At 36.3% G+C, this 26056-nt stretch overlaps 1 protein-coding gene across 1 annotated transcript in view; it reads left to right on the forward strand.

The window, feature by feature from the left end:
* Window positions 1–26056, forward strand: part of POLD3 (DNA polymerase delta 3, accessory subunit) — a 44610-nt gene that overhangs the window by 15169 nt on the left and 3385 nt on the right. The window contains exons 4-11 of the mRNA XM_010989549.3: window positions 2427–2466; window positions 3703–3835; window positions 8363–8627; window positions 9823–9895; window positions 12839–13004; window positions 15453–15559; window positions 21448–21578; window positions 22709–22787. Coding sequence (XP_010987851.2) covers window positions 2427–2466; window positions 3703–3835; window positions 8363–8627; window positions 9823–9895; window positions 12839–13004; window positions 15453–15559; window positions 21448–21578; window positions 22709–22787 — 994 coding nt within the window. The remainder of the gene's footprint in view (window positions 1–2426; window positions 2467–3702; window positions 3836–8362; window positions 8628–9822; window positions 9896–12838; window positions 13005–15452; window positions 15560–21447; window positions 21579–22708; window positions 22788–26056) is intronic.

A 26056-nucleotide genomic window follows, 5' to 3' on the forward strand; every position in this document is an offset into this window, starting at 1 on the left:
TTCTTTTTTAAGTTTTAAGTGTTTCTAGAAAGAAAAAAGACACACAGGCTTTATATGGATTTTTCAGCATGTAAATAATTTTTATTTTTCCAATAATTATTATTGTAAAAAAAAATGCTTAATAATACATAGACAGTACAAGCCTCCTTCTCATCCATCCCATCCTGGACAGTCTTCCAGAGAGTTATTTGATAATTTCACAGAAATGTTTGGTTGACTCTTTTTGTGTTGTTAGAGGTTATCAGCCTGATTCATCCTTTATGAAGTTCTGTATTAGCTTTTCTTTAGCTGAGATTGATTTTATTGTTGCCTAGATCATTAATTCACTAGGAGTTACAAAATGTTAATGTTCTACTTCTATCATTCCTTCTGGATTTATTGGCTGAATTTTTCTATAAAGAAGAACTATCTCATATCAACCCACCTATATTTTTCCTTTTTCTTTAACTGCCAAAAAGCTCAAAGGGCTTGCCCCCAGCCAGGGTCTGGGTTTCTGGATGCTGAACTTACTCCCTTAACAGGGACCCACTGATTCAGAGCTCCACTCTGGTCTGTGTTGTTTTAGCAGTGGCACTTCCACGTGTTGTTTTTATGCATTTCTCTAATACTCCCTAAGGTAGCATTTAGTCACGCTGAACTGTCTGGGCTGCCATATTTTCTCCTGAGGGTGCCAATTATTGTTTCTAGGGCTCCTGTTACAAAGTTACATAGGTTTGAGTGATTAGTTCCTAATGTTGGTTTTTCTCATAAGCTTTGTAATTTTCATGTACAATTTTGTAGAACATGACATTTTTAAGAATGTTTGGGGTTTTTTTAAGAGAAGATGTGTTATGAAGATATACTAATATTCCCAGTTCAAATTTACAGTTATGCTTTTTAAAAACTTACTTGATTTTAAATTGCTTTTTTTCTTATGTTATAAACTTTGGTGTTTCCTAACATTAACATTAATATGTGGTTGCTTTAGCCAAATATATGAGATTTAGAAAAGCAAAACCAATAGTTTTACTAACAATATGACTACTGAAAACAGCTTAAGATCTCTTTGCAGTTCTTTTTGTCTGTAGGCTATATCTACTAGGGATGTACAATCAGCCTGTGTTTTAGGATCACTTGAAATAATTTCGTTCTGTAGTTAAGCCACCAACTCAGTATCTAGTTAAATTCAGTTTTTCCCCTTACTTTCAGTTTTTAGGTTCTCTCCTTTCTCTTATAGGTAACTTTTTATTAGTTTTGTGTTGTCCTTCAATTGTTCTTATTGTTGTATTTTTTTTAATATAAGCAAATATGTGTTTATATTATCCTTCTTGTCCCAGATAGAAGTTTTCATTCTTTACACTTTATTTTGTACTTTTTTTTTTTTAACTTACAGTAGATCTGGAGCATCACTCCATGGCAGTTACAGATATATTTCTCATTCCTTATTACAGCCACATGATCCTACATTGATAGGTATACCTTAGTTTATTCAGTAGTCTCTTATTGGTAGTTAATTTGAGTTATTTACAGTCTTTGCTTATTACATTTAGTGCTGCAGTGTATATTTATTTTGTATATTTTTGCCTGTGTTTTAGGGTTATGTTCCTAGAAGTCAGATGTATATGAACTTCACTGGGTATTGCTAAATACTTCTCCATTCTTCATTCCTACCAGCAACATATGAGAGTGCCTGTTTCTGCACAGCATGTGTGGTCCTGTTTCAGGGTCATCAACATTTCTCCTCTATTAGCTGTCTCTTCATACCTCTTGCCTATTTTCCAAAGGATTGTTAGTCTTTGTTTCCTCTGTTTTAGAAGCTACATATTAACTCTTTGTGATGTAGGTTGCAGATATTTTTCCCACTTACTTTTGTCTTTTTACTTAAGTTTTTTTGTCATCCAAAAATGATTTGTTAGTTTTTATGGATTATTTCAGTTACCTCTGAATTTTTCCTCATTCTCAGATTATATTAGCTATGGAAGAATTCACCCATATTTTTTTCTTTTGCATATCTGGTTTCATTCTATATGTTTAGATCTCTTATGGATTTAGAATTTATTTTATTGTATAGTGTGAGAGATTGATCCAATTTTTATCTGGTTCCATGTGATTATACAGTAATCTCATAACATCACTTACTAAAAAGTCCTCTTTTCCTCACACTAATTTGAGATGCTGTGTTTTTTTTTTTGTTTTTGTTTTGGTTTGGTTTGGTTTTTGTGGGGGTTTTTTGTATTACTGTACTCTCTCACTTTCCTTAACCTGATTGAGAAGTTTTAAAGTAACAAAGTTAAAAATGAGTATAACTATTAAACTGTAAAGTATATTTTTAGGGGTACCTAATGTTTCTAATTTTATATCCAAGTACAATTGAATTATTGGCAAGGAAACTTTAAAACTGCAAGTTGTATTACTTTAAATACTAATAAAGTGTTATTTCCTTACAGTGCCACAAGGTTGCAGTAGTGAGAGAAGATAAATTAGAAGGCAAGTATTTTAGCAATTTAGCTAGCTTTTCCTCTTAAGGCATCAGTGTAGGTACAATAAAAAAAAAATCTGCCACTAACGTCTCATATATTTAGCTGTTTTACTGAAGAGCCATATATTCCTTTTATTAGTAGTTTCTGAAACATGTTAAAATATGATACTATACTAACTTCCTATTTTCAAGGCCAATAGCTGTTAACATTTATAAAGCACTTTTACCACAGGATTTCAAAACTCATGACAAACATGTAAAACCTTTTATGAATACATAAGGAACATCCCATCAACTGTAAAAAGACAGTGTTCTCTAAATATCGCATTGTGTTCCATAACAATTTTTTGAAGAATATTGAAGAATGCTTTTTAAAGTCAATAAGACTTAGTATGACTTCTAAATTAAGTTTGTTTACCCATTTCAAGACTGTTAATGCTACTGTTTTATTTTTTATTACCCAATTCAAAGGAATTTTGAACAGTCAGGGTCCATGTGATCTTGGATTATGTCTTAAGACAAAACCTGCACTGTTGTACTTTGTATATAGATGCCCACCAGTGGAGTCCTTTTCTTACAAATTAACTTTAAGGTATTCAAGATAGTAGAAATGTCCAATATTTTCTTTCTGAATTCTGACAATGGTAGATTTATTTGTCCAGTAGATACATAATGAGTATCTATTCTGTATCAATCTTTGTACTAGGCACTGGAGACTTGGAACAAGTTAGGCGTTAGTCCCTTCCTTCATGGAACCTAAAATTTGTTCTTAAGATGTTCTTTTGTGTTTTTTATCTGCAGATTTATCTGGTTTATAGTATTTTTGTTATATATAGTTTTTTTTTGTAAACTAAAATTGAATTACATAAGTGAGACTTCTCAGAAATTAGTTATTCCTCAATTATATGCTAGTATAAGATTCTTCCCTGACTGAAAAAAAAAAGAAAAAACACACACATCATAGTATGATCAATCATTCATTAGTATTTACTGAGTGTCCACTGGATGAGTGATATCCTCACAGGTACTGTACTTAAAACTGACTCACCACCTACCTTTCATAATGTCCTTATCACAGACAGAAGAGTTGCTATTATTCTATATATATGACTGTTTGGCCTTTTAGAGCTTTTGGGATCACCACAAATTACAAATGGTTTTAATGCAGCAGGGTTTCTTGTTAAAGTCACCACCATGCTATGAAGTTTGTGTATTAACAGACTGCTTTTCCTGTTGACTTGTAGCAGTGAAGTCCAAGCTAGCTGTGACTGCCAGCATACATGTGTACAGCATCCAGAAAGCCATGCTAAAGGACAGTGGGCCTCTGTTCAATACCGACTATGACATCCTTAAAAGCAACTTGCAGAACTGCAGCAAGTGAGCTCCTTAATGTTCCTTGTGGGCTTCTTTACGAATTGGTTTTGTAAGATGTTTATACAGTGGCTGCCTCTTAAGAGTGAACGCCAAGTCTAGTAAAACCCCATTTATCTTGCAGTAAGACACATGCCTGGTTTTATTAGTACATCATAAGGTGAAAAATAGCAGCCACAACCCATATTGAAAACCCCAGTGGACTCCCCATAAATCTCTTTCTCATGTATTTATCCTGTCATTACCAACAGAAATGTTTGTGGTGCCCCCTCTTTACTCCTTTACTCTAGTCTTTGCTTGTCTAAATCCTACTCATCCTTCAAGAACCAGTTCAAATGTTGTCCTTCAAAAAACTGTTCCTAATTTGATATCCCTCTACCTTCCATCCAGAATCAGTTGATCTTCCACAGCCAGGATCGGGTCTTGTTTTTTTGTATCTTTCACAGCACAGGGAGAAGATGGACTATAATAATGCACGTTGGTTTTGGAAACTGATGGTCATGGGCTTGAGTTGTGGCTTTGTTGTTTAATGGCCTGGTGGCTTTGGACAAGTTATTTAAACTCTTTTGAGCTTTGGTTTCTTCATCTTTAAATTGGATATAATAATGCCTACTTTGTGAGGTTGTATAGAGGGTTCATACCAGATCCCCAGACATATATTGAATACCTACTACTTTGACAGGTACTAAGGATGATAATTTGAATTAATTCAACAAAGATCTGATGAGTATGTGTGATGTGCCACATACTATAGAGTCGATATGGCCCAGTACCTGCTTATGAAACTGATGGTCCTATGGGGGCCAATTACAGTACAGTGTGACAGTGCTACAATGGGAGTAATAGGGTGGGAGGATGTTGTAGGGGGCACTCATCCTCCCCGCAACCCTGCCTTTTTGGTTGTGGAGTGAGGGGGCAAGACAGAGGTGGCTTCTTGAACAGAACATCTAAGTTGAGGCCTGAAGTCGTAGTAGAAGTAGTCAGAGGAAAGTGGGAGAGTAAGAACAGGGTTGAGAGAAAACATGGTGCTTGTGCAGAACCACATAGTTTTCTATGGCTGGAACTTAAAGTGAGGGGCAGGAAATAATGATACAAGGAATCAGACTATGATTTGACTACTGGGATAAGGAATTCAGACTTTATTACAGGGGCACAGGGGAGCCACTGAAGATTTTGAAATAGATGATTGAAATGATCAGAATGCATTACAGAAAGATCACTTTGGCTGCAGTGGTGAAAACAGATCTGAAGGGAGTAATCTGACGGCAAGGCCATCAGGAAGGAGTTATGTTGCAGTTATTCAGGGTGGAGATGACAGTTATCTAAAGTACAGTAATGGTGTTGGGGATGGAGAAGTACAAAGGTTAGAGTCATACCATCAAAAACTGGATGGTATGGTAGTGGTTAGAGACCAGGAGAATGTGTATGGTGGGGCCATGGTTGGCGGAAGGAGCTGTTGATGGTGTTAAGGATGATGGCCATGTTTCTGGCTTGAATTGCTGGATGGGTATTGGTACCATCGCTAAGAATGGGAGTATATGAGGAGGAGCAGGCTTTGGGAGAGAGGGAAAAATGATGAATTGGGTTTGGACATGTTGAATTTGAGTACCCTGTGGGGAGTCCAAGTGGAGATGTCCATTGCAATAGATAGGTGAGTCTAGAGCTAAGGAGAAAAATCTGGGGTAAAGGTAGAGATTTTGGAATCAGAGAAAATAGGTGATTAATTGGGCTACAGCAATAGATACAATCATTCAGAGAGAATGTATAGAATAAAAGAAGGGCAGAAAGTAAAACTCTAGCCACAAGTACTAGCAGGATAACCTTGGGGAAATTAACCTCTCTGCTTCAGTTTCCTTGTCAGTAAAATTAAACTAACGATAGTATCGATCTCAGGGTTGTAGACAATTGAATTAATATATGTAAAGCATTTAGAACAGTGCTTAGCACACAGTAAGCACTATTTAAGTGGCAGCCATTTTTTAAGCAATGGGCAGAAAAAGGAGCAGCCAGAGGTAAGAGGAAAATCATGAGAGCATATGAAGTTCTTAAAACTAAGGAAAGAGTTTCCAGAAGGAGGGACTGAATGACAGTTCAAACCTTGCTGAGAAGCTAAGTAAAATAGGAACTGAAAAGTGATGGCCGTGGTAAGAGCATTTTCAGTGGAGTGACCACATTCTGGTCAACTGAGTAGATGGGATGTAAGGAAGTGAGACAGCAAATACAGAGAACTTTCCAGAAAATTTGACAGTAAAATGGAGAGAAAAGGGAGGTAACTTGCTACAAAGGAATTGAAAATAAGGGATGATAAATACATTTTTAAAGTTGAGAATGCCTTGAACTTGTATTACTAGGAAAGAGCCGCAAAAGAGGAAATAGTTGAAGATACTGAGGGAGGTGGAATAACTGATAGAGCTGGGCCCTTGAGGAGAAATAGAAATAGAATTGCCAAAAATAATTTCTGTAAGTTCCGTTAAAATAGGATTGTGTCTATTTTGTTAACCGCTATATACCAAAATGGTGCCTGGCAAATGATAAGCATTTAGTAAATAATTGTTGAGTGAATTAATGATAGACATTAGTTCTTTTCTTTCTTTAGCTCAAAACCTTGAAGGTAATAGGCATACCAATATTTATTAAATACACAAGTATAATTATACAGCTAAAGAGTAATAATTTATGTCTTTTGTCTTTTAGGGAAGGATTATAAGAAAATATTAACACCCTGATGTATTTATGTAAATTAATTATTAGATTTAAGAAATAGTCTGTTTTAAAATCTAGTTGTGGCATGTCAAGCTCTAAAAATCAACTCTGTTGTATCTAGCACGTAAGCAAACAAAAATAAAATTGACTCAAAACTCCAAAATGAAATTTGCATAGGGACCACCAATAAACATGGCAAGTAGAAATGTGATAGTAGGAAGCCCTTTAATAAACCTTTTCTTAAATACTTAAAATATCCTCTATAGAAATGTGAAGAATTTATCTCTAATAAAGAAGTTTGTGTTTAGTCCTGAGAATTACAGGCCAGGTGAGATCTGACTCATTGTTTCATGTGTTTTAAGAAGTGTTGTGACAGGAAAAAAGCTGAAATTTTAGGATTGAGCAGATTCTTCTCTCAGACATGTTCCCAGCCTAACTTGGTCTCTTCCCCATTGCCAGTTCCTGGTCCTGACCCTAAGGTGTGGAATGTAGACCAAAAGGAGAAAGAGTTGTCTTAGGGCCAACTTTAGATGTTGTCAATGAAATAAAACATCGCTCTTTTCCTTGTACATGGAAGCCTTGCAAGGCCAGAGAGGAAGACTGGTGGGTGAAAGGAAATGATTTCCGTCTGTTCTGAACTCTGATGCACAAACTATTTGTGTTAATCTGGGGCTTTCTATGTGGACCATAATAAATCAGTAGAATGTTTTTGGAGCTGTGGGCTCTAGCTTGGGGCTGCTCAGCCTAAAGTTACTTCTGAAATCAAGTGATTTTATCAGGGATTTTTTTCTTAGGCCAGTTATTCTAGCAGTTAATCTTGAAGCTGTACATGATTAATCTCTAATGTAATTGCTATCACCACATAGTTTCTTAACCTCCATCTTTTCCCACCCCAAGTTGACTTAAAATAATCTTTCAGTGACTTAAATAATCTGTCATTCAACCTGTATTTCTATGTGCCAGGTCTTGTACTGGGTACTTGAAATACAAAACATGAATAATAATACACTTAACCTTCAAGGAGCTCTCAACTACCCCAATAAGCAAAAGACTGGGGGAAATAAAATGCTGTTCTTTGTTAGGAAATGTTGGAAAACTAAAGCAAAGTACAGCCATTTGAGAAGGCTGAATCGGTTACCCATTCACAGTATAGAACATTACATTATGGATTTTTGTGAAATAGGCACATCTACAATGATTAAAGAAGAGATGAATGTTCCCTTTAATATGCTATGAAGTTTGTTACAAATTTCTTCACTTGGCTATGGGCATACTTGTCTGGGGCTGTTAGTTGAGATTATTAGAAATTATTATTAACAAATGACTGTAAAGGACCACAGGTTATAGGAGCCAGTAGCTCTGTTCCCAGCTGCTTCCATATTTTCAAGCATGATCCATTCTGGCTGGGAGAGTTGCCAGGAAATGTTAATATTTAAAACTCTTAATTTTGATTCAGTCAATATTTATAGTATATCAAGCCCTATAAGGTGAAGGTCTTTAAAAACAAGAGATAACCATTTGGTTTACCAAGGATAGTGAAATTACTAACTTTAAATTTTAAACTTTAAAATTTAACTTTAAATTTTCCATATGGTATGGTAGAAGACACCTTCCAATTTTAGTTCTATTACTAACGAGTTGTATAACCTAGGATAATTCACTCACTTTTCTCCAGCACTTGTTGCATAAAATAATTTCTCAAATCCATTCTGGTTCTAAAATTTCCTAATTTTATAGTATTAGGGTCAGAAAGTATTGTGTGGAAGAAGCAAGAGTTTGAAAGTACGGCTTGAAGTTGACATTAATTTAATGTGACCTATCTGTCCTCAGGTTTAGTGCCATCCAGTGTGCAGCTGCAGTCCCTAGAGCTCCTGCTGAATCCTCATCTTCTGAAAAGTTTGAGCAGTCAGATCTTCCAGTATCACCTGAGACACAAGCCAATAATGAGTTGACCACCAATGGTCATGGCCCACCTGTCCCCAAACAGAGTTCCCAACAGCCCAAAGGAATTATGGGCATGTTTGCTGCTAAAGCTGCTTCTAAAACCCAAGATACCAACAAGGAAACCAAAACAGAGGCTAAAGAGGTCATAAATGTAAGTCTTCTTTAAGATATGCTTTTACTGTCCAGAGTAGGTAACTAGAAAAGCACTTCATAATTCCAGTGGTAGTAGTTTAATTCACAAGGTTCTGATATTTAGTTCTGATTTTTCTAGTTTAGTTTAAATCCTTTAATTCTTGATACTCTCACCGTAAGTAGTCCTTTTTCTTTTGGTAATACTTCTTACCAAGCTTCAGATTCTCCTGTAAAATGTAATGCTTGCCCTGTACACATGACAGGATTGTTGTGAGACCCAATTGAAATAATGCATGTGAGAACATCTTGAAACTGTAAACTACAAAGAATTGCATATTAGCAGTATGTCATTTGGCAACATCTTACATTCTGGGGTTTGCCACGTATGCCTGCCTTCCTAGTATATTTAACCTTCTCATTCTATTTTATGAGTTCTTGTTGTTTTCCTTCATTCACTTTCCTTAGTTTTTTTTTATTGTTCAGTCATCTGAACATTGACTTAAAACACATTGATCTGGGCATTGACTTAAGAAAAGTCTCATTAAGATAACTATTAAAAATAATCTAGAAAGCATAATTATTGTCACTAGTATCATTACTTTCGTTGTCTTTTTAAAGCTTCCACTTTGGGAGAGGAGAGGAGAGGAGAGGTAGACAGAAGACGCTGGCATCTATAGGACTTCTGTGTGCCAATAGTTTGATCTTTGTTTAAATCCTCTAATCAATTCTGTGAGGGAGATATTATCGTCTCCATTTTGTATGTGGTGAAACTGAAGCTTAGATTTGTTAAGTAATATGCCTGGATGTCATATTGCTCTAAGTGGTGGAGCCAGCATTCCGTTCCACTTACAGTGGTTACAAATGTAATGTTTTGGAGGTCTTTCCTGATTGTGTACTGCTTCTGATCTGTTTTAATTCTGTCAAGCTAAGTAGTTTTTAAACATACTCAAGAAAAGTTTAGGTGCATTCATGGATAATAATTTTATAAGAACTATGAGGAACTAAGCTTTGGAGATTTACTCCAGGTATTGTCTGGTCTGGATTTGTTCTTGTATCTAACACCTACACATTTTGGCATGATACTGTAGAGACTGTACGATCATGATAGTGTGCTCTGCTGTTGAGGAGATTTTTGTGGAAGAGACCGTGACTTGAAGAACAGCCTAAACACTAGAGAAAAAAAGTCATGTGTATTTTCTTTTCCATGCTTTTAGGCATCTTCGGCAGGCAACAAGGCACCAGGGAAAGGGAATATGATAAGCAATTTTTTTGGAAAAGCTGCTATGAGTAAGTATGTTCTTACCTTCTTTTGACTAATACATGAATTTTAATATAATCACTTGTTATATCTGAGGTGAAAGCCACTTTGTCCAGTTTTTACCCATTTAACACACTACCAAGTAGCATTCCTGCATCTTAACATAAATTTACAGTCTACTGACCTATAAATTGCTGAACGTAACCAACTGGGACAGTGGATTTTACAAGGTGAGCTGAGCTCAGTTTAGATCTCTTGGAGGGTAGTTTGCGTATTCTCATTTTTACTTCATGCCTTGAAAAGAGAATTAAACATTTGTTTTGTAGGGTTCTTAAAAGTGGGTGATTAAAATAAGAGGGAGGCTACCTGGTTAAGCAGTGTATTGTTGGGGTTAATATAGTGGATGCTGGGGTCAGTTTGCCTGGTGTGACCATTGTTAACTCCATTTCCCAAGGGGCTACAAAAACAAATTTTTTGCCTTTCTTTAGTTATTTTTGCAGATTACTTATAGTAATGAACTAAACCTCAGTATGAATTAGAAGGGCCCAAGTGGTAATGGCCATTTAAAAGCATTTACTTTTTGGGGAAGCAGATCTCCTTTATTTAAAAAAAATTTAGATAAGAATACTTTCATATAGAAAAAGAATATGAAAATGAATGTATGATTGTATATGTATGACTAGAGAACATCATGCTGTACACCAGAAACTGACATAACATTGTAAACTGACTATACTTCAATAAAAAAGAAAGCAAATTTTAAAAAAGGAAAAAAAAAAAAAGAATTCTTCCACAAAGAACTAATAATCACATATTTCCATATTTCTCATATCAAGTACACATTCCCTGAGAGTATGTGGCCAGAATACGAGGAAGAATGCAGGAGTTGCAGGGTAATTATGACACACTTCTTGGAGCATCAATTTTACAAAGATTTTGTGGGAAGCATTTTGTCACATGCCTACGCAAGCAAAATAAGTCAGAAATCTGCTTTTCTGTGATGTTCAAATTGGTATAGGACAGGTTAGGGTAATAGTTTTTTTATTTGCCATAAAACCTATCAGGGAACATTTTTATGTTCTGAAAAAATATTTAAAATTTGCTACTTTCAGATTATTGGGAAGCACGATTATATTGCAGGCACGGTGTGTAGGAGGACTCCCTACTTCTGTGAAAATAGATCATGCTGCATGGCTGGTATTTGTCCACTATATGTAGTCAGATTGTGTGGTTTCTTGGCAACTTTGATGAGGCCCACATGTTTATTTGTTGTTTCTCTTTTTATGTATATATAACCTTAAAAAACAATGAATTTTAAAATAATTATTATTTCTAAATACTTAAAGATGTGACTGTTTGCAAATTGTAAAAGCCAAACAGAAGTATACATTTATTTATTAATGTGTTTAGCAAATATTTATTGAGCACCTACTTCGTGCTTCACACCATTATGCACTAGTGATACCATGGAGAAAATGCCCTTTTGGCCCTATATCCTACTGAAATAGACAGACAAATAAATACAGAAAAAATAGTTAACGATTATAATTGCAAGGCAGAGAATAACAGGATGTTACGATAGAATGTAATGGAGGAGGAAAACCTGGATAAAATAAAGAATGAAATATTCAACTAATTCAAAGAATGGCTTACAAAGCTGATTTATTTAACAAATTTTTTTTTAAGACTGAGTGTTTAAATTAAAATTATGAATGTTTTTATTATATTTGACACATAACAAGATCATTGCAACAAAAATGAAGCTTGAGGGTTGGATGAAGAGAGTTGATTGTGGGACCTGAACCATTTAAAACTTAATGCTGGGTAATAACAAGTGTTGGCAAGGATGTGGAGAAATTGAATCCTCATACGTTGTTGTGGGGAATGTAAAATGATGTGCTCACTTTGAAAAACATTGTGGCAGTGCTTCAAAAAATTAAACATAGTCACCCAGCACTTTGACTCCAAAGTATCTATTCAAGTGAATTAAAACTGTATATCCACACAAAAACTTGTACACAAACATACATAGCAGTACTCTTAATAACCAAAAAGGTCCATCATCTGATAAATGGATAAATAATATGTGGTATATCTTTCTGATGGAATATTATCCAGCTATAAAAAGGAATAAATTACTGATATATGCTACAACATAGATGAACCTTGAACGTTACACAGAATGAAAGAAGCCAGACACAAAAGGCCACAGGTTGTATGACTGCATTTATATAAAATGTTCAGAATAGGTAAATCTATAGAGACAGAAAGTATATTAGTGGTTATTAAGGGATGGATTGGGGAATGACGCTAATGGGTACAGGGTTTCTTTTGAGGGTGATGAAAATATTCTAAAATTGGATAGTGGTGTTGTTGCAATTAAAAACCACTGAATTGTACACTGTAAAAGGGTAAATTTTATGATATGTGAATTAAATCTCAGTAACAAAAACCATAGTGCTTTGTATCTTTTAAAAAAAAATACAGCATTGGTGACAAAATTTAAAAGTCATCATCTATTATCTTTCTTTATTTAAAAAGATATTTCATATTTTCTTAAGTATAAAAAGGAGATGCTTTTCTGTTGTCACAATTTGTCAGCTGCATACTCTTGGGAAGCATCTTTTAATCCCTCTGACTCTTAATTTCCTCATCTAACAAATGAGAATGTTGGTACCTCATAAAGTTGTATTCATTTTTTCTAAGCTCTGCCTTTACTGTCATTTGGCCTGGGGGCTGTGATATGAGGGATTAGGAGGAAGCAGAAATGAAAACAGTTACAGCTAGAGTGGTAGTTGGAAAGGATAAATATTCTCTTGACTAGACCATGAGCTCTTTAGGATAGGGACTGTTTTTTATTCCTTTAGACCCTGTTTCTAATATATCATGTGGCACTTAGTAAACTGTCAAAGGAATGATAGATTAATATTACATGATGGGGTTATATATCATCTGCTATACTTTATTTATAGATAAACTTAAAGTCAATTTGGATTCAGAACAAGTAGTGAAAGAAGAAAAAAAACTGGAGCAACCTCCACTCTCTGTCACTGAACCAAAGCTGGCAGCCCCTGTGGGCCTGGAGAAATCTAGCAAAAAAATAGAGCCTGTTAAGATGCAGCAGAAGGAAAAAAAAAGGTAGGAAAATTTTGTTGCTTGTTGGGGAAGAGTTTCTCTGCTGGGGGTGAGAAAGTCTGTTTGGGCTCATTTGCAAGCAGGCAGTTTTCAGTTGAGTATCAAATTCTTCTTAATGCCTTAGGGATACAGCTATATAACTAGAATGAACAGAGAAGCTCCATAGCTTAACTAGTGAAGCAAAACTGTGGAATCAGCCCATTCAGTTGATTTAGAGCCCAAAGCCAGTTTTGGGGGCCCTGTTGATCTAAATTGATTGTCTTTTCTTCTTTACTTCATTTTATATTTGTGGACATGGCATTAAGTATGCCTGATTGTCTGTCTGTGTGTCTGTTTTTCACTTCAGATTGCCAAATGAGGGGTTACTGTTTCCAGTGAAATTTAAGAGAAAAAGTTCTTTGTTTTCTTTTTATATCAATGAGTTTATTTTTCAAGTGGTAAAATGTAATTAGAAAAGAAAATAAAACGCACACAAGCTGTTAAAAATGAATCCAGGAATTTGAGACACTACCTCATAGTTGGTAGGAATTAGTCTGTTGAAAGAAATTCTAAAGGACACTGTCAGCACTGATAGGCCCAGAAATACTTGACTTTTGTGGCAAGGTTGGGGCTACTCTATTAGAAAACGTCAGCAAAATGCTGAAGTTTCAGAGGGTCAGAGTTCTGTCCAGTGGGCCTCACCTCCTAGGAACATGATATGTATGGATTAAAATGTCTCCAACCATGAGACATTTTACATTACAACACTCGTTGTTGATGGTTATTGCCAGGAATGCATTCAGTATTTCACCACTAAATAGGATGTTAACTGTGTGTCTTTAATAGATGCCCTTCACCAGTTTCAGATAGTTCTTTTCTATTCCTAGTTTGCTAAGATATTTTATGACTGGGTGTTGATTTTTGACAGATGCTTTTTCTGTGTTTATTGAGGTCATCATATAGTGTTTCTGTTAATGTGGTGAATTACACTGACTAGTTTTCAAGTGTTAAACCAACCTTGCATTCCTGAGCTAAACCTCAGTTAGTCATGATGTATTTCTTCTTCTTATGTATTGCTAGATTCGATTTGCTAATACTATGTTAAGAATTTTTTTGCATCTACATTTATAAGGACTATAGATCAGTTATTTTCTTTGCTGATAATGTCTTTGTCAAATTTCTGTATCAAAGTTATGCTCATTTCATAAAATTAGTTGGGAGGAGTTTCTTCTCAGTTTTCTGAAAGAGATTGTGTAAGGTATGTATTGTTTCTTTCTTAAAGTTTGATAAAAGTCACCAGTGAATCCAGTTTGGAGTTTTCTTTGTGGGAAAATTTTTATGATTTTGATTTCTTTAAATAGAGCTATTCAAGTTTTCTTATTCCTTTTGGGTCATTTTTGAATGTGTTTTTAAAGGAATTTAATTCATCTAAGTTGTTGAGTTTATATCTGCAGAATCTATAGGTATCACTACAAATTTCTTCATTCTTTCATTCCTTATATTGGTAATATATACTTTTCTTTTTTAATCAATCTTGTGAAAAGTCTCACTAATTTTATTAATATTTGCTAAAAGTAACAACTTTTACCTTTGGTAATTTTCTGTTTCACTGATTTCTGCTCTTTATTATTTCTTTCTTATTTTGGGTTTAATTTGTTCTTTTTCTAACTTAAGGTGGAAAAATAAGTTGGTATTTAGTTACATAAGAAATAAGGTAGTTGAAAGCAAAAACTGTCTTCTACATATTTGTGTCTATAAATAGTAGGCCCTTAATAAGTTATTTGCTGATTGAATGAATAGCATGGTGGAGTATCCAGATAGAGGAGCTAAATAATGTCAAGATGGATCTAGGGTTTTTTATGTCATTAGAATCACCTTAAAGTCTTCTGTCTATATCTTTGCCCATATTGTTCTTTCTTTTTAAAATATGTCTCCCTTTTCTATATGATAAAATTCTATTTAGCTTTTGAAGTTTTAAAGTAAGACTCGTGTTCCTTAATGTTTATTTGTCCAGTAAAATTTATAACGGTGTATTTTATAGTTAGTGGTATTTATATCTGTTTTTCCTGCCAGATCTTCTTGAGAGCATGGTATTTTCTTGATCTTTGCATATGAATGTTTAGCAAAAAGCCTTGTATACAGGTAGTAGCTGCTTATTTAATGCTTGTTGAATGATTGAAAGGTCAGTAAGGGAAGAAAGAAGGAATTTGGAAAAATTCTCAATAGCCTGGTAAGTAGCTTATAGTGGTCTTTAGAGAGCTAGAGAAAATTTTTATTCTGGTTACTCCCATGAAGTGACCTAGTTGTGGTCAGTTAGCAAACTATCCTTAAAAAGAATCCTTATGGGTCTATTGTGACCTCTTATTTTCTACCCTCTGGAATTAAGATCATGAGTTACGAAGCAAGACCCATAGTGAGATATGAATACTTACATTTTTATTTTGTGCTAAAATTATTCCTGAATGGCAACAGGAGGAAGCAAGTGGAGTTTTCTGATGATGAGACAAAAGAAACTGAAAACATGAAAAAGAAGAGGAGAAGAATCAAACTTCCTGAGTCTGATAGCAGCGAAGATGAAGGTGGGCAGTGCTGTTAATTTTTGGTTAGTGGGGTTGTCTCAGTTTGGGCTCCAAAAATACTGTAGACTGGGAAGTTTAAACAACGGTTCTAAAGGCTGAGAAGTCCAAAATCAGGTGAGAGCTCTCTTCCTCATTTGTAGGACACCTTCTTGCTGAATCCTCACATAGAGAAATCACCCCTCTCATGCCTCCAGTCTCATTCATGAGGGCTCTGTCCTCATGACGTAATTATCTCCCAGAGGTCCCACCTCTAAATACTATCATTTTGGGGATTAGGGCTTCAACATATGAATTTTGGGGGAAGACACAAACATTCATTCAGTCCACAGAAGGGTCAATTATTATTATGATGATTTTAGCCCAGGAGCTAAAAAGTTACTTATTATGGGTCACAGAAGTAATCCTAGCATTGAGAGACATATAGTACCTATTTCTGTTTAAAATCTATTTTAACCTTTTGATAAGAACCATAATCTGGTAATTTGCCAAAATAAGAAGTACAAAGGGAAAGAAAATAAGGATTATTATTATATTTATTATCAAAGACATTTTCTTTTTTAAAAAATAAAATAGAATTATTCCTTTGGCTACCTCATGTGAATCTTATAAAATGGATGATATTGCAGCATCAAGGGTATTGGTGGTGGTTTGTACCACATAAGTAAAACATACTAGGATGAAGAATCTGCAGTGTCATTGTTGAAAGGGAATGACACCGTGGACCCCCAGTTTTAGGTTGTGGACACTGTTGTAAGATAAGTGAACAGAATAAGGGCAGGATTTGCGCCTGAAAAATTAATGTGCCTGTTAAAAGAATACCAAGTATTCTGAGAGCCAAGATCTATTCCCAAATTGTGTAAATGAAAGTACAGAAAAAGAAGGAGGCTAAAGAGAAAGATATCTGGGTTGAACTGACATGCCAGATGACTTTGACCCTGAAAAGCCTGCTTTGAGAACCAGTGGTGAAAAGCTTGAGCTGCTGTGATTGATTCTCCATGAATTCATGGCATAATGAGTATAAAACATTTTAGGTAATGCCCGGGGGAACTCTTGTCCAAAGGGATTCAGCATCACATAAAGGTAGACAAAAGCAAACAAACTGACGTTAAAAGAGATTAAAGGAGAAAATTGAATGCAAAAAAAGGAACCTGCTATGCTGTTGAAGAACAAAGCTAAACTTCTTAGACTCTACTCTTACCGGAAACTGCTATAAGAAGCACTGAAAATGGTAACAGAGTTTTCCCCAAAAGTGGGGGGGGGGGGCGGGTATTAGCCCAAGTGAAGAAACAAATTATATATATAGATGACAGTAATGCAAAGGAAATGAACAGACCTAAGAAATAATACAAGGAAGTTGAATATGTCTGTGGCAGAAAGAAATTTTTTTTAAGTGAGGGAGGGAGGTAATTAGGTTTATTTATTTACTTTTTTTTTTTAAGAGGTATTGGGTATTGAACCTAGGACCTCGTGCATGCTAAGCATATGCTCTACCACTTTGAGCTATACCCTCCCACCTCAGACATACATCTTTGACTCTTCCATGGATTTAGGGTTTTCAGTGACTGGAATGGATAGGGATAAGGTATTGTGAGCATCCCAGTGGGACAGTTGCTGTATACTCATCCCATGTCATTTATCAAAATGCTTTAACCAAGACTGCAGAACAGAAGATCCCCAAATGTGTGGATGAAACAAGAACCATCAAGAAACATTCTGACAGGTTAAGAGTTAAGGAAATAGAGGCAACTCCATGCAGACACATGGGAAAATAACTTAGGAAATAACTTAAGAATGTATGCTAACTGAAACAGCCTTTCCTAATTCCAACCAGGAGAAGAACTTGGGGAAGATTCTAGAAAAGTCTTTGAAGCCATCTGCCTAATGGACATTTAAAAAGTAAACTGGATACTCTAGTATTAGTGAAGGAGTCAGCTCTAAGTCAAGGAATTAACTGTAGTTGATTGAACACTCGTTACATACTTCTGAAATATTTTCTGTAGTTTGATCCTTAGCTCACAAAAATAATACTCATAAGTTATTAGAAATATGAGTGGGGTTATTTAGTTTGGAAAGGATTGAGAAAATGTGAAAGAGGTGGACAACCTATAATAACAGATGATATAGAGCAGAGGCTCTCAGATTTTTTCTCTGGCAAAGGTAACTTGGCATCTGACTAAATTTATAAACCTTTGCCATTTTATTCCTAAATTTCTTCTTTGTCTCAAAGCCAGTGGAATTTTATTTTAAACCTTTACATAGTCTCTAAATTATTATTGTTTTATTTCTGTTACACTGATTATGTGCTATTAGTTCAGTATGCTGTCTCCAGCTAGAAGTTAGTACATGAGCAATAGGAGTGGAGGAAATGGCAGAGACTTTGCAGTCAGACAGACCTGGGTTTAAATCTTGCCTCCATCACTTACTGTGTGGCTTTCAGTAGATTACTTAACTTTAGTTCCTTGTTTCCTCATCTCTAAGATGGGGATGTTATCACAAACTGGGTAGCCCTTTTATGAACATCCAATAAGATGCTGTGTCAAAAGTGTCAGGATAGTGCTTAACGTTATTTTTCCTAATTCATGCCACTTTTTCAATTGAAATTCAGTAAGCATTTAATGATAGTAAATGCACTTGAAAATACCTTCTCAGAAAATTCCCTTCAACTTCATATCCTTAACTCTCTACTCAAGGGACTGTTCCTTTCTCCTTCTCTCTGGCAGAGTCATAAGCACCGTTAGCAGTTCTGCATACTCTCTTTGCAAAGCAAGAAAAGGCCAGACCCAGAAAGAAATAACATTAAGAGTGATATCTACATTGCTAGGAAGCAGTAGTTTTAACCAGTATGTTTCAGTCTTTGCTAACATTTGTAGTCCTTGCAGATTGCTTATAGAGAATGTTAAGCCAATGATCCATCCACCCAACCCCCTTTTTTTGAGAGTGGTTATTCTATAGTATTCATTCTTTTTTTTATTGAAGTATAGTTGATTTACATTGTTGTGTTAGTTTCTGTTGTATGCATAGTGATTCAGTTATATACACACAGATACACAAACTACTGTATATAAGATAGATAAACAACAAGGTCTCACCCCCTCCCTTTTTTTTAAAGGTTAAGACAAGTAGTTACAAAAATTTCCTAGGAAACTGTGAGTGATTTCCAAGAATTCTAATTACCCATCTCTTCCAGAAAACTGATGAACAGTGGTTACATTGCTAGATCCCTTGGGTTAGTTTTGCCCCAGTTCTAATTCTGCCTCAACAGAGGTTGCTTTCTTGGGTAAGTGATGTTTCACTGCTTGAGTACCTTAATATGAAGAGCTGTAAATTCGTTACAAACATATTTAAAATACACCAATGCATCAATCATTCCTTATGCTTATATCACGAAAAGTCTATTGAGGGAGAATGCTTGGCTTGATAATAAAGATGAAGGCAAATAGATACGGATTCTAGCATATGAATGTGGGCAAGTTTTTTAAAAATCTCTTTGAATCTCAGTTGTGTATAACAGAAATAGTAATAGTGATTTTGTGGGGTTATTATAAAAATGAATGACTAATATTTGTAAAGCCCAGAAAGTTCTAGATGTTTTCCCTATCTTTTCTTCCTTATTAAAAAAAAATTTAAACAAAGTAATACATATACACAATTTCAAAAATCAGATAAAATACAAGTTTTATAATATAAACCTCTCCTTAATTGACTCACTTAATTGACTGATGCTTCTCTTGTCAACTTTCTCCTATCTGCCTTCCATCTTCCAGGAATTTGAAATTTCTTATTCATTAAGAGCTCTTGGCTCCTCTGATGTTCTCTTCCTTATTATGGGGGATTACAACATTTCATTTCTTTTTTATCGTTGTTTCTCTTTGCGGGTATGTGGAAGGGAGAAGGAGGTATATACCAAATCTTCCTTGACCTAGAACTCCCCTCATCCCAAATTTAGTTCAGAAAATAATTCTTTTCCTTTATTAAAAAAAAAAATTGTTACTCTATCCAATGCCAGAGAAATCGTGGTACCTCTGCCTGTATGTAGCTTAGAGTCTGAAGGGGGGAAATAGATAATCAGTTCCATATAGCACAGTGAGAAGGGTCTTAGAGGGTGCTGCTTGGGATTATGTGTTTTCCTTAGTTAAAACAAGTCGTTACAGAACTGGAAATAGAATAAGAACTCATAAATTTATTACTGTGAGTACTCAAAATTCCTTTTCTTTGGCGTCCTCACTGCATAAACTTTCCTTCTACCACTGTAACACATTGTGACACAGCTTTCTTAATAGCTATACCTTCAGAAAAATAGGTGCTTATGGTTCTGTGGTTTGACTTGACTTTTGCTTGCTTGAGCTCCCATCATGTTCTAGCCTCCCAGAGATGGTTAATAAATAGCTGGACCACTTTCCTTTTATGTTTCTGTCTGTTGTTTTCTAGAGCTTATAAAGTTGTGGGGCCCATTTCATAATTGAAGTGTATAATTTATTGTTTCTTGGCTTCTGTTCTGCTTCACCTTTTAGTTCATTTGGCCTTGAACCCCTCACTGTCATAATTTTTAACACTGACCTAAATCAGTTGGGAGAATTTCAGATCCAAGACTTGTGCTAAGAATTTGAATACAGCCAGGAGATTCAGGGAGCAGGTGAGGCTAGGCAGCTACCCAGTCCCTTGACCAGTAATTTCTTGTGGTGATTAAGCAATAGGTCAGCTGAGGATTTTCACTTTCTCTCATGGGCCTTCTACTAAGATCACTGTTTCTGGAACTATTCAGAAATGATGGAATTTTCCTGGTGGCTCTCTTCTCAGGTGGTACCACTTCTATAGTGATATTTCTTTCCTTAAAATATTCCTTTTTGCCTATCTCAGTGTAGCAAAACAAGTCTCATGGGAGAGGCAATCACTTGAAGTACTTCCCAGACAACATATTAATAAGCAGGTCTTAGTTAGAACGATAATTGTGATCATCATTTCAAAGATGATTCCCCAACCCCCGAAGTTATGTTCTTAGTATCAACTGGAAAATTTCAGTCTAACAAACATCTTAGGTGACTGCTAATAATCCTTAGATCACGTCACAGAATCACTATTACTATTATTTCTGTTTTATACAACTGACGTTCAAAGGGATTTAAAAAAGACTTGCCCGCATTCGTATGCTAGTATCCATGTCTGTCTGCCTTAGTCTTTATTATCAAGCCAAACATTCTCCCTCAGTAGATTTTTAATGACATAAGCATAAGGAATGGTTGATGCATTGGTGTATTTTAAATATATTTGTAATGGATGTCTTCAGATGAAAGGTACTCGCATTTGGTATAATCTGAGGATTATCTCCACTTACTTGATATTAAGAGAAAATGTCTGGCCCTGAATGGTAAGGCGGCATGATATAGTTGGAATAGTAAGGCTGTGGAATCAGAGTAACTGGGGTTTAAAACCTCCTGCCTCAATTGCAAACTCTGTGACCCCAGCAAGTTAATTAACATCTCTGAACCTCTGTTTACGCATCTCTAACGTGTGAATAATAGTAATTTGTCTCTTGTTTGCTGTGAGGATAAAGTGAAATAATGTAAGTGGAATAGATGACACATGGTAGATGACCAGTGGATATTTGTAAAATAACTTTATACCCTGACTTATCTGTAAAATTAGAAGCTTAGCTCAGATGATCTTTAAGGTACATTCTAGCTTTAATAATTCTTGATTCTGTTTCTCTTTGTATGAAAATTAATAAAATGTGTGTTTTAAAGATATATAACTGCAGAGTCCTTGGTTATCATGAATTACTGCTTGCAAAATGTGCTTTGCCAGACATGGAAGTGTAAAGAGTCCGTGGAGAAGGCATCGTACCAGATTCTGCCGTAGTTCTCTTATCTAAGCTTGTTTCCTTATTTCAGTCATACCAGACTCTCCTGGGGCGTATGAAGCCGAGTCACCATCCCCACCTCCTCCTGCTTCCCCACCTCCTCCTGCTTCTCCATCTCCTGAACCACTGCCGAAGACCGAGCCAGAGCCTCCTTCTGTCAAGGTACAGCTTTACTGGGATGGCTGCCTTTCCATGTGTCTTTCATTGCCCAAGGATAAAGCTGCTCTGCTAAACTAGTTTGCCGCTGTACCCTTCACACGTGCCAGTAGTTGCCTCCTGTCGCATTCAGCTCTCCTAAAGGTGGTGCAGAGCGGGCATGTCCTCTCTTCTTACCTGAAGTGGGAGTTCAGCCATAGGGTGTCATCTCAGGAATGTAACAGAGGTCAGTCCTGGGAGCTCTTTTGTTTTTCATGACCTCCAGCTTCAGGGCAGCTGTGCTACCCAACTTCTGTTGGCTTTGTGCAAAATGAAGTCTTGCAGCAGAGCAGAGTGTGTGAAAGAGTAGAACAAACAACTATGCACATTTGTTGCTCTTCTAGAAAGGGCTGCAAATGGAGAAATACGGTTTTCAGTGATTTTCACCTGCATCTTGTCAGCAACTGTTAGTGTAATGAAGGGTTAAAAGATGGGTGGGTGTTTTTTTCCTTTATGACTATTAGTTTTCCTTAATTTATTGTCTTACAGACTATCTAAATTTTGTACTAATTTCCTCACTAGCTGAAGAGAAAATGGGGTGAAAGACCAGTAGAGAAAAAAGGAAATTGGTATAATACCTGTTTGAGACAAAATTTGATGGTGGTAAAGTTGCAGTGTTGAGGCTGAATGAGCAGGTATCTAGAGCAAGGGTGGGTGCTGTGGAGACCTGTGGTCTGGTTTAGGGGCCCTTCCCTTTGTGTTTCCATAATATCTGCTGTGGCCTTGTATTAAAGCCCTTACCGCAGGGTATTGCCATGGTCTTTTTCCTTGTCTCTCCTCCACTAAGGCTCTTGTCTTATTGGTCCTTTTTAACTGTGATGCCTACACTACTCAACAAGTTTGTTGACTGAATGAACAGTTCTTTGTTCAACATACTGTTTTTCTTCTCACAAACAATGGAGTAACAGGCCTGCACATACAATGAGCATAACTTGTCCATGTGGTTGGGCTGGTTCCCTAAGAGGAAATGTATAAAATTCCTTGTTCAACTTTTTATCATGGAGTATTGGAAGTAATTATTATAGATTAAAAAGATTTTATTATTTTTCTCTATTGCTTCATTGGTCAATTTAATGTTGTTTCCTTTGATCTTTTAGAGCTCAAGTGGAGAAAACAAAAAAAAACGAAAGCGTGTGCTAAAATCTAAAGTCTTTGTGGATGAGGAGGGCTGCATGGGTAAGAAAAATCTGGGGCTCCAAATCCAGAGAGAGAGTTATTACCATAGAGCACCTTAATCCCTTACAGAGCAAGATGCCCAAACTTCAATGTGCACATGACTCATCACCAAGTGATGCTATATGCTGCTTGCTTGTGGCCCACACTTTGAGTAGAATTTAGAGAACACTGCAACCAAAGTCAGAACACCTGGGTTCCTGTTTGGGCCATACGCTGTAAAAAGAAGCCTTGAGATCTTGGATAAAAGTCCCATCACCTTTGATGGGGGTTTCTTGACCTGTGGCATGGAGGGAAAATATCCATGTTGCCTATATGTGGGGTTGTTGTGAAGCTTCAGGTGAGGTCATACATCTAAAATAAAACACTTTCAAGAGGGAAACCACATGCCAGTTTTAAATGTTTTCATAGACATTGAGAAACATTTCTGGGTTTTTTTTTTTTTTTGAATGTTTGTTTTATACATCTGAACAATGGAAAAGAAGTTCCTACAGATGATTGGACTCTGAAGAGTGTCAAGAGTCTTCTTGGTATTTCGTCCCACTTGTTTTCTAGAGATGTATGACTGGGAGATCACTTCCTTTGTGTGTGTTTGTAAGCCATGTTAGGGAACAGCATTGTGCTTTTTATGCAGGCCTACAGGGAATTAGAATTCAGGCTTTGAATCATCAGTTGATTCTTCAGCCATGTTTTAGCTTGTTCTACCTTTTCCACAGTTGACCGACTTCTGTGGGTCTTTTAGGGTTTGAGGCCCAATGAGATGCTCAGATCCTTGAACTGTCTTTTGTGTTTGGAGATTGAGGCTCTTAAACCTCCTGTTAGTCAGGTCACCCATAACTGTCATTTCTTCTTTCCTGTGACACTGGCCACACCTTGGCTCTCCTAGAGAAGTATTTTTTCTCTTTCTTGATTGTCCTTTTCTGGTTCAAATTTTTGTCTTGAAAATGTTGATTGACTCTGAACATCAACTTTTCCTCGGCAGCAATGTGATTGTTAAAACCTGTGAAGACATCGGTCTTGAGCCCTGTCCCACTATTCTCCACCTCCCACTCCTGTGAAAAGGCCTCTGCCATCTTAATTGTAGCATGATTAGGGAATAAATTACTTACACAGGGAAATTCTGTCTTTTCAGTGCCAAGTTTCTAATGAGCCTATGAATTCTGAATCTTAGTCTTTTTTTGTTTTGTTTGTTTTCACTTTGTCTTCTAATAGTGAATTTCAAGCCTCTTGGTTTGACTGTTGGTGGAAATATATATATTTACTGTTGAATTTCTTATTTTTTTCTCTTAAGTTTAAGAGGACAAAAGCATCAATGCCAGTTTTTTCCTCCTACCTCAAAAGAAAAGTGTCAAAAATACCTATATGAGAATTAATTGGGAATTTGTAGCTAATTACCTATTGCTTTGTTCAAAACATAATACTTAAGTTTTGGCCAGGTGTGGGATATGAACTCTCCAGACAGGACTATTAAGAGCCTTGGATGCAACAATGAAAACTGTGCTCACATAGCACTTTTTTTTTTTTTTAAAGGTTTTTAGTCCAAGCTCGACCTAATGAATCTTGGCTCCTGCTACCAACAAAGGAGTTCTGCTTTCCTCTCTTTGCTCAGACTGTTCCAAATGTACCAGCACAGGGGGCTTGTCCTGTCCTGTGCTGAATCAGAACTGGTGTGTGGGTTTAAAAAGCTGACCTTTCCCTTTCTGTGAGTTTACTGCAGGGACTGGGGAGTTGGGCCCCTGGGATAAGTTTGGGGTGGACTTCTGGACAGTGTAGATTTCTAAGAGCAAAACAGTTGAATGGAAAAGAATTCTTCTTACCCATGCAAACTAGGCTTTTTTTTTATGGCAGCCCAGAAAGGTGGCATGTTGTTCAGCTAAAATAGAGGTCCTGTATTTTTAAGTTGAAATCTCCTTTGTTCTGTAGTTTGAAGTAGCTACAGCTTTGAATATAGAAATGCTCCTTTTAGCTTTTAGGGTATATACCAAGTGTTCTGGTTAAGAAATTCTGTTAGTGCTGCCAGAACTGGTTTTTAACTCCCTCAAGCAATGCATCACACTAAATTGGCAATGAGATAACCAGTGATTAGTAATAATGAGCTAATTGATACTGGAGTTTAATATTATAGGCATACTGCCATTTGAACACAGAATATAGCTTATGGGGGAGCAAGTCTTATACCAACAACTAATAGTAAGTCATTTCTTTATTTGTAGATGGCTCTTCAGACTTCCCTAATTTGAGATATTGAGTAAATAACAGCACATAATTTTGTTCCAATAATTCAGTTACATAATGCTTTTGAAATTGCATCAGGATGGGAATGGTTTTCTGGGATCATAATTGTTGAACTAATAGGTATGCCATGGAAATTCCTTAAATATCTCAACACTTCTCAAACTTTGCTGAATATATGCGTTACTTGAAGATCTGGGTAAAATTCACATTCTGATTCAGTAGGCCTGGGGTAGGACCTGAGATTCTGTGTTTCTAGTGAGCTCATGGGATATTCTGATGCCTCTGGTCTGTGGAGCCTTAGGCCTTCAAGAATGCTTAATGTATATTTAAAGCTTACTACTGTTTTTTTAGCCTCTAAGTTGGCAGGAGTCAGCCAAAGTGAATTCTAGGCTCTTGAAAGTAATGGCAAATCCTGGGAACTCTTAGGGAGGGGACCATTAATTATCTGACCATAGTAGGATTAAATGGATAAAGTGAAGGAATACTCAAAGGGGAACCCTCCTACACTGCTGGTGGGAATGCAGTTTGGTGCAGCCACTATGGAAAACAGTGTGGAGATTCCTCAAAAGACCCTTAGGAATAGACTTACCATATGACCCAGGAATCCCACTCCTGGGCTTGTATCCAGAAGGAACCCTACTTCAGGATGACACCTGCACCCCAATGTTCATAGCAGCACTATTTACAATAGCCAAAACATGGAAACAGCCTAAATGTCCATCAACAGGTGACTGGATAAAGAAGATGTGGTATATTTATACAATTGAATACTACTCAGCCATAAAAACTGACAACATAATGCCATTTGCAGCAACATGGATGCTCCTGGAAAATACTCCACTGGCAATAGCCAGTTGACCTCCAGCTTGGCTCATTGTGAGGGGTAAAAATAGCACTGAAGAGTGCTTGCCACAGATTTCTGGGTGTGTCCTGTGAGGCAATGTATCACCATTTTACAGGGGAGGAAAGACAGCGATTCTTCAGGTGTGGCCCCTGACCTGCAGCAGCAGCAGCAGCACCTGGGAACACTGTGAGAA

This window comes from Camelus dromedarius, chromosome 12 (assembly GCF_036321535.1).
Source record: "Camelus dromedarius isolate mCamDro1 chromosome 12, mCamDro1.pat, whole genome shotgun sequence".
NCBI lineage: Eukaryota > Metazoa > Chordata > Mammalia > Artiodactyla > Camelidae > Camelus > Camelus dromedarius.